Source organism: Barbus barbus (genome assembly GCF_936440315.1).
Source record: "Barbus barbus genome assembly, chromosome: 6".
NCBI classification, from domain to species: Eukaryota; Metazoa; Chordata; class Actinopteri; order Cypriniformes; family Cyprinidae; genus Barbus; species Barbus barbus.
Genome location: NC_136734.1, coordinates 8,245,462 through 8,258,275, shown reverse-complemented (window position 1 = coordinate 8,258,275; position 12,814 = coordinate 8,245,462). Strand labels below are relative to the sequence as shown.

The 12,814-nt window shown below is 36.1% G+C and overlaps 1 protein-coding gene across 1 annotated transcript; it reads left to right on the top strand.

The window, feature by feature from the left end:
- Window positions 1–85: 85 nt before the first annotated feature.
- Window positions 86–10,598, top strand: LOC306870607 (vacuolar protein sorting-associated protein 33A). Its single transcript, XM_079417980.1, has 13 exons — window positions 86–235; window positions 462–527; window positions 658–785; window positions 1,128–1,311; window positions 4,431–4,547; window positions 4,760–4,934; window positions 5,108–5,301; window positions 5,612–5,738; window positions 6,479–6,546; window positions 7,230–7,367; window positions 7,541–7,678; window positions 8,709–8,877; window positions 9,620–10,598. Exons 1-13 carry the CDS (start codon window positions 134–136, stop codon window positions 9,811–9,813), a joined length of 1,800 nt encoding a protein of 599 aa, XP_079274106.1. The 5' UTR covers window positions 86–133; the 3' UTR covers window positions 9,814–10,598.
- Window positions 10,599–12,814: the final 2,216 nt, after the last annotated feature.

The following is a 12,814-nucleotide window of genomic DNA, read 5'->3' as shown; positions in this document are numbered from 1 at the left end:
AAAATATTGAAATTATGTTCAATTGTATTGGAAAATACTGAAATAAAATGTACAAATGCTGGTTTTTATTTTGAAAGACGAATCATGTGACATCCCAAGGCCGTTAAAGTCATATGATTGTGACTCAGGAAATATGGCGTCGCATTTGTTTTGCGGCAGAGTAAACCTAAATATTTTGCGAGAAGCGGCACGAAAAGACCTGCGCGAATTTTTAGATAAATGTTCGGGAAGCAAGGTAAAGCGCTTTGCTTTTATACTAATGCAGAAGAATCTTTAAAACTGTCCTCTCCTGCTGTCACAGATTTGACCATGTTAAAACAATGTGAACTGTACTGTATGTTGTGGTTGCAAGAGATTATTACTGCAAATATTGTTCAGTGATGCTGTCAGTCGACATGGGACATTTAGAGCTTTATTGTCCTTTAATGTATGTGTTTTCGCATATTTATTATTTATTTAAGGCCATTGTTTGGGACGAGTATCTTACTGGACCTTTCGGCTTAATTGCTCAGTATTCCCTTTTGAAGGTGAGAGAAATTGTACCAAAAAATAGTGTACAAAATATAATTTCATATTTCAAAGACACTGGAGACTACTTTAATGATTATTTTATGCTTTTTCAAGAAGGTCTTTGTCTCAATTTCATTTTTTCAAAAGGAACATGAAGTGGAGAAAATGTTCACCCTCAAAGGTGGTCGTATACCATCCGCTTCCGTCAAGAACATTGTCTTTTTCGTTCGACCAAGGTTGGAATTGATGGACATCATTGCAGAAAATGTTGCAAGGTAAGTCAACAAAACAGCATATCAAAATCTAATTTCTTTTGGCAGGACTATCCAGCACTAAACTGAAGAGTCAAACAAATGGCCTGAGAAGAGTATAAGCTTTTAATAAAATCTGAACAAATACAATAGGGTTGTCTATCACCTTTTGTTCTGTATACCGTAAGCTGTTTATGGAACATTCTGATTTTTAATTTTGAGACGATGCTTGCTTCCACAATAACAGATATTTTGATTAAAGGAAATAATAAGGTAGTTTTAATAATGTGCATTGATTGCTGGCAGTAGTCAATGACAGTAATGCTGTGTCGCTGATGAGATTACATTTTGATATTTGCATTGCAGTGAGGATAAATTACAACCACGAGAATTCCACATCCTGTTTGTGCCTCGCCGAAGTCTCCTGTGTGAGCAGCGGCTGAAAGAGAAAGGGGTTCTGAACTCTTTCACAAACATCGATGAATACATTCTGGACCTCATACCTTATGATGGAGATCTTCTTTCCATGGAGTCTGAGAGTTCCTTTAGAGTAAGACAGTGTTTGAATGTCAAGTTAGTATGGATTTGTATTAATCTTCTGAAGGATTTCTGATTCAGCATTAGCCAGACCATGACTAGAAATATCCAAGGATGCAAAATAACATTATTATTATTATTGTTACGATCTCTGGTCTAGGTCAGACTGTAACATAAATAACACAACCACTTCATCTGAGTTGATCATTTTATTTCTCTTTCCTTGTTTTCTTGTTCGTGTATGTTGCAATAGTATCCGCCGTTCTCGGCTAAGATACACAATATATTCAAAACATACGAAAACAATCAGAAGCGAAATCTTCAGGGGTGAGCTAATGCCAAAAATAGTAAACAAACAGAAACTAACTTCCCCACAAAAGAACTAACTTCCCTACAGATCAAAATAAAAGAAACAAAACATACAATCAAATTCCCTATCTCCTTATCTGCCCAATAAACAGGAGAAAAAGTAACGGCCTAATGGCCTACAAAAGAAACAAGGCACTCACCCCCTACTGCTCTACAACACAATTACGATTTTACAAACATGGTTCAATGTCCTACGATAAGGCTCACACAAGTCAATAAAGGCACTCGGCTGGAACAGAAAACACAATCAGTCGCAACCACATAGTCACCAACTAGCACAGTATCACAACAATCATGAGCAATCGATCAAAGAGGCAGAGAGCCCCCTCCAGTGGAATGCCAGGGAATTTATAGTCCCGGCCTCTTCTCCGGTCCAACCACCAGCAGACTCCCATTACAGGTCCTTTTCAAAAAATTAGCATATTGTGATAAAGTTCATTATTTTCTGTAATGTACTGATAAACATTAGACTTTCATACATTTTAGATTCATTACAACACAACTGAAGTAGTTCAAGCCTTTTATTGTTTTAATATTGATGATTTCGGCATACAGCTCATGAAAACCCAAAACCCTGTGGCACTGCTGAGGTGTTATGGAGGCCCAGGATGCTTCGATAGCGGCCTTAAGCTCATCCAGAGTGTTGGGTCTTGCGTCTCTCAACTTTCTCTTCACAATATCCCACAGATTCTCTATGGGGTTCAGGTCAGGAGAGTTGGCAGGCCAATTGAGCACAGTAATACCATGGTCAGTAAACCATTTACCAGTGGTTTTGGCACTGTGAGCAGGTGCCAGGTCGTGCTGAAAAATGAAATCTTCGTCTCCATAAAGCTTTTCAGCAGATGGAAGCATGAAGTGCTCCAAAATCTCCTGATAGCTAGCTGCATTGACCCTGCCCTTGATAAAACACAGTGGACCAACACCAGCATCACTGACTGTGGGTACTTGACACTGGACTTCAGGCATTTTGGCATTTCCCTCTCCCCAGTCTTCCTCCAGACTCTGGCACCTTGACTTCCGAATGACATGCAAAATTTGCTTTCATCCGAAAAAAGTACTTTGGACCACTGAGCAACAGTCCAGTGCTGCTTCTCTGTTCAAAAGTGGCTTGACCTGGGGAATGCGGCACCTGTAGCCCATTTCCTGCACACGCCTGTACACGGTGGCTCTGGATGTTTCTACTCCAGACTCAGTCCACTGCTTCCGCAGGTCCCCCAAGGTCTGGAATCGGTCCTTCTCCACAATCTTCCTCAGGGTCCGGTCACCTCTTCTCGTTGTGCTGCGTTTTCTGCCACACTTTTTCCTTCCCACATACTTCCCACTGAGGTGCCTTGATACAGCACTCTGGGAACAGCCTATTCGTTCAGAAATTTCTTTCTGTGTCTTACCCTCTTGCTTGAGGGTGTCAATGATGGCCTTCTGGACAGCAGTCAGGTCGGCAGTCTTACCCATGATTGCGGTTTTGAGTAATGAACCAGGCTGGGAGTTTTTAAAAGCCTCAGGAATCGTTTGCAGGTGTTTAGAGTTAATTAGTTGATTCAGATGATTAGGTTAATAGCTCGTTTAGAGAACCTTTTCATGATATGCTAATTTTTTGAGATAGGAATTTGGGGTTTTCATGAGCTGTATGCCAAAATCATCAATATTAAAACAATAAAAGGCTTGAACTACTTCAGTTGTGTTGTAATGAATCTAAAATATATGAAAGTCTAATGTTTATCAGTACATTACAGAAAATAATGAACTTTATCACAATATGCTAATTTTTTGAAAAGGACCTGTATGTCCAGGACCAATCCTAAAAAGGAACGAAACAACAGCAACAACAACAAAACCAACATATAATGCATTAAGTCATAGACGTAACATTATTATTAAGGTTTTACGGAACATAGAGGATAGTTCTAAATGCATACAAATGCTGTGCATATTTAGTAAAGCCAGACATATGAAATAATAGTCAGTTTAGGAACAGTTTATTTATTCACAGGCCTGAGCACAGTTATGCAATTTAGTGCAGATGCTGATATTTATATTGGTAAAAAGTAAGATGAAATGCTAATAGCTTGTAATTTAAATCAGCGACATTGTTATATTTTTATAACAGACTACTTGCATATAATCATGTTATCACTATCAGTTCTCACTGTATATCTCCTAATAATGTGTCTTATAAAGATCATATTTAAATTCTTAGTTTGATCAAAGCTGTGTAGTTTCAAAACACTGAATGCAATGCAACACAATGATAATAAAGAGAAGAACAAATAAACCTTCCACAAAAACCTTATATTTGATACTCAAATTTTAACATGATTTAAAAAAAAAAATGATGTATGGATAATCAAGTAAGTTGCTTCATTCATCTTGAAATATTAATAACACAAAAGTTGGGTTTACTTTATAAAAATCTATAAAGATTTCACAGCAAAAACACATGTGAACATGAAAGGGGTGTTTTTACAGTTGTACCATTTAAGACCTTTTACATGCTAATTTTGTTTTTAAATGACCAGTCTGATGACAGAGGGCATGTAGTAGATTGTATACAACAGGTTTTTCAGTAAAATTTTGATCATGTTGATAGCTTAGAGGTCTTAGAAATGTGCAGATCAAATATGAGTATAATTTTATTGAAGTTAAGCTGCAAAAGTGTCTCGTTCAAAAATCTGTGATTTCATAACATCAAATATTTGGCAAACGTTGTGCTGACATATGTAAGAGCTGATTGTGATGTTCACATAACTGTTTTCTATTATGAAGGAATGTTATTTAGAGAATGATCAGACAAGCCTGTATCACGCTGCCAAGGGCCTCATGACTATGCAAGCACTTTATGGAACAATACCGCAAATATTTGGCAAAGGCGAGTGTGCAAGGGTGAGTAGAAAATCATTTGTGTCAACATGGCCTTCTCTTTTCAAACATTTGTGCCTATTCATTTCAAACATTTGATGCCATCTAGTATCTAGTTGTTCCTCAGTGGTACTTATTTGTTGTAGTTTGTTTTACATTGCACTGATTTATTTTGTTTTTATTTCTCTCTTTTTTTTAATTTGTTGCATGGTGGTATTGGGTTGTGTCTTTCTCAGCATGTGGCCAACATGATGTTGCGGATGAAGAGAGAGTTTGCAGGGAGTCAAACTCAAATCCTGCCTGTTTTTGATACCCTCCTCCTGTTGGATCGCAACGTGGATTTGCTTACGCCAGTAGCCACCCAACTTACCTATGAGGGTCTTATTGATGAGATTTTTGGCATCACCAATGGTAAATGAGTTTTAAATTTGTGCAGACATAAAATAAATACTTCAATAAATAGAAATATAGAACTTATGAAGATTGTATAAGATTTATTTTTTCCAATAGAAGTGCATAATTTGAACACTATAAGATTGTTTTCCCCAGTAGTCTGTCCTATCATACCTTTATTGCTTTGGCAGGTTATGTGAAGCTTCCGCCTGAGAAGTTTGCACAGAAGAAACAGGGAGAAGGTGGGAAAGATCTCCCCACTGAGCCAAAAAAACTGCAGCTCAACTCAGCCGAGGAACTTTATGCTGAAATACGGGACAAGAACTTCAATGCTGTGGGAGCAGCTCTCAGCAAGAAAGCCAAGATTATATCAGCTGCGTTTGAGGTTTGTGCTGCTTTTGTAAGCCTGCTGGCTGAGACAAACCAAGAACTACTAATTTTAAATATATTTAGCAAGAAAATAAGCCTTCCACTTCCCTTTTCCACGATTTTAGTGAACCGTTTGCATGTATTTGATCAAGAACACAGGAAAACAGTTATACTGTGAAATATTACAATTCAAAAGGACTGTTTTATTTTTATTCCTTTGATCAAAGCTGAATTTTCAGTGTCACTTGATACTTCAGAAATCATTCTAATATGCTGATTTGCTAGTGTTTACCATTAATTATCTGGTGTTCTTGTCTCTGTGCTAGGAGCGACACAATGCAAAAACTGTTGGAGAGATTAAACAGTTTGTTTCCCAGTTGCCTCACATGCAGGCAGCTCGGGGTTCCTTGGCTAATCACACCTCCATTGCTGAACTCATTAAGGACATAACAAGTAAGTCTGAGACCAATCATTTGTACGTTCAGAAATTAAAGAAATATTTCTGTTTATTTTCTGCTTAAGGTCTGTGGAATGCTGTCAATTACAACAGACAACAACTGTGGCTCATCCCTCAGTTTGTACACACAAAAAAGAAGGAATTTATTTTATTTTAAACTAGTTTATAGTTTACAGAAAATATAATTCTGACTAGTAATATAGAGTGACCAACTAATAACATACTAAGAATTGCTTTCATATTTTTTATAACTTATAACTTATAATTTCTATTTTAATTTGAACAATATATATGTATTTATAAACATGGCCTGGTTAGAAATGCTGTTGGTACAGCCTTGTTGTTTTTCTTACTCTCTTTTCATGCTGTAAATTTAGAGTATTAACCAGGATTAAGTTATTTAGTTAAGTGCAATTGCTAATTCTACTAATGATGTTTATTTTTTAGAATTTCTGCAACAAGTAGTAATCCTTCTTTTGCTGATATCAAGAATTAGCATTTAGTAAAACACAATTTTGCATTCATATCCTGCGATATCCTGTTTTTGTAATTCAGCAAAATGTCATGTGGTTGCTGGACGTCCATTGGACTGTAAAGGTGTTTCCCAGTAATTTTAACAAACTGAAGGAATTCTATGATAAATTCTATGATAATATTATGAGACATTCAGTTTTTCACTTGCCAGTTTTGGATTATTTTTTTTTTTCTCAAACTGCCTTGCTTTCCTGTGTTTCAGCCTCAGAAGACTTCTTTGACAGTCTGACTGTTGAACAAGAGTTTATGACTGGAGTAGACACAGACAAGGTGCCTGTTTTGTTTATGATTCCAATGTGAATGCAGTATAATTGAAGAAATTATTTTAGTTTTTTATGATTTATATAACTTTAAAAGAAAAGCCCAGTTCTTTTGTTGTGTTAAAGGAATAGTTCACCCAAAAATGAACATTTGCACAAGATTTACATTTACATTTAGTCATTTAGCAGACGCTTTTATCAAAAGCGACTTACAAATGAGGACATTAGAAGCAATCAAAATCAACAAAAGAGCAACAATATGACAAGTCTCAGTTAGCGTAACGCAGTGCACGTAGCAAGGTTATTTTTTTAATGAAAGAAAACAAGTAGAATATGAAAAAATTTAGATAAGTTTGTTTCTTCTTTAGAACCGATTAGGAGAAATTTTGCATTACATCACTAGCTCACCGATGGATCCACTGCAGTTAATGGATCTATTGAACTAAATGTCCTGCAAGAGGGTGTACTTACTTTTTCAAAAGTATTACATGTGTAAATACAATGGACCACAATTATTGTTCAAACAGAAAAGAATGAAGTTTAATATGCAAGTCCACTTAGATCCTCTAATATTTTAGAAATATGAGAATACATTTTTTTACATGGTTCATTTAAATTCTCTGGGGTTAGATCATATTTTAGGTTTAATTCATTTTTTTGTTCAGTGTGTTTTTATTGTGATTTTACTCTCAGGTCAGCACATATATAGAAGACTGCATAGCACAAAAAGACCCTCTGATAAAAATCCTGCGACTGGTGTGCATGCAGTCTGTCTGTAACAACGGCCTCAAACAGAAAGTCCTGGACTACTATAAGAAGGAGATCCTTCAGGTTGGATAGGGGAAATTTCTTTGTGGTTTGCTTTTATTTCCTTTTAAATGGATTTTGTGAATTCATAACAGTGAATTTGAATCACGTGTAACAGTAAATGTTTGTGGTGATGATAGCAGTGAGTTATAAATAATGCCATAAACATTTATCATGTTTGTGTTTTGTTGGATTAGACGTACGGTTACAAGCACATTCTGACCCTCAAGAACTTGGAAAAGGTTGGGTTACTCAAACCTCAAAGCACCATGAGAAACAACTACCCCACAATCAGGAAAACACTCAAACTGTGGATGGAGGATGCCAACGAACAGGTTTGACCTGTCTTTTATTTTTAGTGAGGATCTCTGTGTTTATATAACTGAAAATGGCCGGCACTGGTCAGATGTTCCCCACCCAAATTCAAACCAGTGCTTTGAACTAATGGACGCTTTTCACATTTCCTTGGATCTCAGAAGTTGTCATAGTTGGGTAAACTTTTAAGAGTGGAAACAATATTTTTGTGTTCCTATTTGCTCCAGTAGCAAAAGAGAAAACATTAACATCGTAGTAGCTCCTAAAAGCAATCAGAAAACCTTATTTTATTTATTAAGGTCATTACATTAGATTACACAATATCAAAACAAATAGTATATTTAGTGCATGCACACTTTAAAAGGCGAAATATTTCACAAGTATGCTGGGTTTTAAACCTTACTAATATGCAAATACACTGTTTAAAATTAATACAGAAAATATTGTGACACTGTGGTTGGCAAGTGTTAGATTAATAATTTAGTGATCTACACTTATGGTTGTCTTGCAAGGGCACCTGTGTGTAAAAAGTTATGTATTTAAAATACATTTATTTCTTGCTAAGTGTAGTTCAAATCTATTAAAATATTTACTGACATACCTCTCTAGATTTACTGATGTAAAAGTATTTAAACATTATTTGGAGTACTAGTGCACAGTACACATTTCATAATATTAAGTCTAAAGTGTGTTTTACTGTCACTATTGATGAAGATTGTATGCTCTTTAAAATACTGGTCTTTAAATGCAAGATATTTAAAGTGTACTTGCAATAGTTCCACTTTAGCACTATCAAATATACTTCAGTTAGTTAAAAATGATTGTAAAAATGCCTTAGAAAATTCCCGTTAGTTTTGAGAAATGATTTACAGCAGCATTTGTGTGGGATCTACATTTGCAGAAGTACACGGTTTACACACATTTGCCTGATGTAATGGCACAAAAGCCTATTGTTTTTAGCCGTTTTAATTCCTAGTTTACTGTGCCACATCTAAGGACTACGTTATTTGTAGTTTGGGAAATGACTAATGCGTGTTAACTTTCCTTTAGAACCCCAATGACATCTCATATGTGTACAGTGGCTATGCGCCACTCAGTGTTCGTCTAACACAAGTGCTCGCGCGTCCTGGTTGGAGGAGCATAGAGGAGGTGCTGAAGATGTTGCCTGGTCCACACTTTGAAGAAAGACAGCTGGTTCCCACAGGCCTTCACAAGAAACGTAAGTGATGACCGTTGACATGATTTACTTCGTAAAATGATGGTCATTCTAGATCAGTAAAACAATCATAGTCCTAACCATCTTATAGTAATAAACGAACTAGCTTGTAAATTTTGCTCCCACGAGCAAAAAGCAAGGAAAGAGCAGACTGAAGTGCTTCATCTTAGTATGCATGAACAGAACACTTCGATTTGTGATGCACTAAATAAATTTGTCATTTTTATACATCTGTTTATCTTTAGGTTTACTTTTTTTAATTTAAAAACAATCTAAACAATTATTTATTTATAATTATTAATGTAATTCCTATAGAATTTTGTCTGGCCCCCCAAAAAAACTTGAGTTTCAAGATACATTACGATGGATCAGATACCTTGTAACATTCTTTAAAGCAAATATATAAAAAAGGATACAGCTCTATATAAAGTTGGATACAACTTTATCCGATTCATGTATTAAATTTAAAGTTAAATATGCTATATAGCAAATCTCATGCCTGTTTTCTTGTATTGTCTCAAAATGTAAACTATTTTATCACACAGCTCTAATTTGTGAAATTTGACCGTAAGGTATGAGGATATTATGACGTTATTATTATATATTATTTCTGTAAATCTGCTTTGAAGCATGTAGTGTGCATAAATAAAAGTGCTGTATAAATAGGTCTTGATGCATACGGTTGTAACATTTCTCTATTTTGCTAATTGATTGAGAGACCATTCTCCTTCTCTTTAATTTGCAGGTCAGCCAGGAGAAAACAGAACCACCCTTGTCTTCTTCCTTGGCGGTGTGACGTATGCTGAAATCGCTGCTCTGCGGTTTTTGTCTCATATGGAAGATAGTGGGACTGAGTACATTATTGCAACCACCAAACTTATCAATGGCACCAGCTGGATAAAGTCTCTCATGGACAATCCTGAGGAAAACTTACCTTGAAGCTGCCAGGCCTTCTGTAGGTTCTCACGGATCCTGTTATCTGTCTGTCATAAACCCGGACGCTGTTTTGTCAGATCGTTTTTAATTATTATGAGAGGCGTTGAAATTGCTGTTGCCTGTTGCGATACTAATTTATTCATGAGAAAACATGTGAAAACAGCAACCTGCATCTAGGTGCAAGCAGCAAGGTTTATGGGTTATGCAGTGTATAAACATACTAATATGAGATATATATAACCTGCTTCGTCAGACAGCATTTATTTCCAGAAACCACCATAAATTATTTGGCATGTATTGGTAACTTTTTTTTTTTTTGATAATGCATTCCAGGTCAAGACAAAAAGGACTATGTCGGCTTTAGCACATTTATGCAATAATTTGTTTATCGAAATGACTAAATTGAATTAAATGTTGAACTCCTTTACGAGACTGAAAGAGAGCAAGGCACATTATTCAGTGAGTTTTATAGACAAATGTAAAGGGTTATAAATAAACACAAATTCATATTTGAATACCGAATAAATTCCAACTCAATTCTTGAATTATGAAGTGAGGTATCAAACCTGTAAATTTAACAAAATACAATTTAAATGACTTTAAATTCAAACATGGTACTCAAGTAATGTGTTTGGAAACCACTGCCCATAAACAACTTACACCAAATGCAGAAGTTAAGAATTAAAATACAGTATATTATATTTACTGTAACATTTGAGGAAAACACAGAAGGACCTGTCAAATCTCTTGTTTTTGCATAAACCTAATAAAAGACACAAAATGATTGCAATTGTTGTATTCATTTTTTTATATATATATTTTTGTTAAATATTACGTTTAGGTTTTTTTTCTAATGTTTTTATAATCTCATTTACTATGAGAAAACCGGTGTGCATAGATATTGTATTAAAGTAATCTGCCACCTTGGGATCTAGATAGTTACATTAGTATTCAACTTCAAGTAGAGAAAACACATTATCATTATCAAGACTATAACTATATAATCAAGACATCATAAAACAGCACTTAAATTTGCTCCTTTTTATGTTGTGCTTTTCAAAGGTGTTATGTAACACTCACAGAGCTTTTGTGCAGTTGATCACAGCTGATATCAGTCCTACTCTATCCTAATCTGATGTGTTGTATGTCTTGAGGCCCAGATCATTCAGCACCGCCTCTGACATCTGAAGCATGTAGGCAGTTGTTGAGCACTGAGCAGGAGAGAGATTTTTCTCTGAGTGTTTGTCTGATTTAACAAACTCCTGAATCTCTATTGATTGATCTTTCTCTTCCAGCAGACAAAAGAACAGATTGATGGATCTTTCAGTAGAAAGTCTTAAGCTGTAGAAGGGTATGTGGCACATAATGTGGAGGCTTCTTGTTCTTCTGATGTGTGATGACCGATTCTCCTCCTGAAATATTCCTCTTTCTGAGGCTCATTGAATCCCTGAATTTCTATCATGTGTGTCTTGAGGGGAACTGAGTGGCTGCTGCTGGTCTAGTGGTGATCCAGATGAGAGCAGAGGGAAGCAGGTCTCCTCTGATGAAGTTTGATATAAGCACACCCACTGATGAACACTCATTCACATCACAGACCTTCTCACTGTCTGAAAACGTGTATTTTTGCTTTCATCAAGACCATCAAAACTGAACACACCTCATAAACTTTGAATCCAGATCTTGAAGTTCAGGGTGAGAGTCCAGCAGAAGCCTGTGAAGACTGTACTGATGATCTTGAATCAAGTTCAGCTATCGAAATGGAAGCACAAACATTAAATCAACATCCTGATTGGCTTTTCCCTCTGCCCAGTCCAGAATAAACTTTACAGAGACTGTTTTTTTCCTGATTCCAGCGATACTTTTAGTAAGAAAAGTCTTGATTTGATCTTTCTTCTCCTATCCAGGTTCAAGCAAGGGTTTAAAGATGCCATCGCAGCAGATTGTAGTTTTCTCCAACTGTAAAACCTCAGTACAGCTGTGTTGAAATCCTGTTCAGGAGGGTTTGAATCTATTGAAGTTTGATTTCCTCAAACACTTGTACTTATTCTTCATGCTGGTTTTGAGCAGGTCTTTGACTCTCTTTAGGTCTCCAATCAGAACCTGCTCACAAACTCATCTGTAATGAACCTGGGTCAAGATTGTCAGTGCAGCAGAGACACCTGAAATGTTATATGGCAAAAATATTAGTGAAGCATTCACTGTATAAAAGTTTATAAGAATGTTTAAATGAGCAAATTTGCTAATTCTCTTACTGTGTCAAATGTACTTTCATTGAATTGTCACTTTTCACTGATATACTAATGTGTAGATGCAGACTGGAGAAGCTGCTTTGTGATTCTACTGATTGATAGAGCAAACTAAGCTGCGAAAATATGTAAGGAACCAGCATATCTTTGTTTATCCTTCTGTACTGCAAAAGCTTTTATGGTTTAATCTCATGTCTCATTCAAGATCAGAGGTCACTGTTCCACCACTGAATTCAGGAGGTATGTTACTCTTCTGGGTTCTGGAATTGCTGCTTGTTTAGTCTGGCCTTCCTCTGTCTTCCCATAAAGACTTATTTTAGAGGCGGCACTGTTCTTCTTTCTTCTAGGAGTTGGCTGACATTAGGCCTGCAAATACATGCATCTTAAAATGAATCAAAATAATCTGCAAAATAAATCATATAAGTGTATACCAGGGGTGCCCAACCCTGCTCTTTGAGATCTACCTTCCTGCAAGAGTTCAGTTCCACACCTATGTCTAATTATCAAGTGCTCCTTCAGATCCTAATTAGTTGGTTCTGTTGTCTTTGATAAGGGTTGGAACTGAACTCTGCAGGAAGGTAGATCTCCAGGAACAGTGTTGGGCAGCCATTGGTCACTAAATAACTCTTAGCTTCAGTTGCAGAAGCTCTTCCTCAGGCATCTTACATGGGCCTACAAATACATTTGAATTACTTTTCTTTCTTTTTTTTTATTATATTTATTTTGTATGTCGTAATAATATATTCCAGGTATTATTT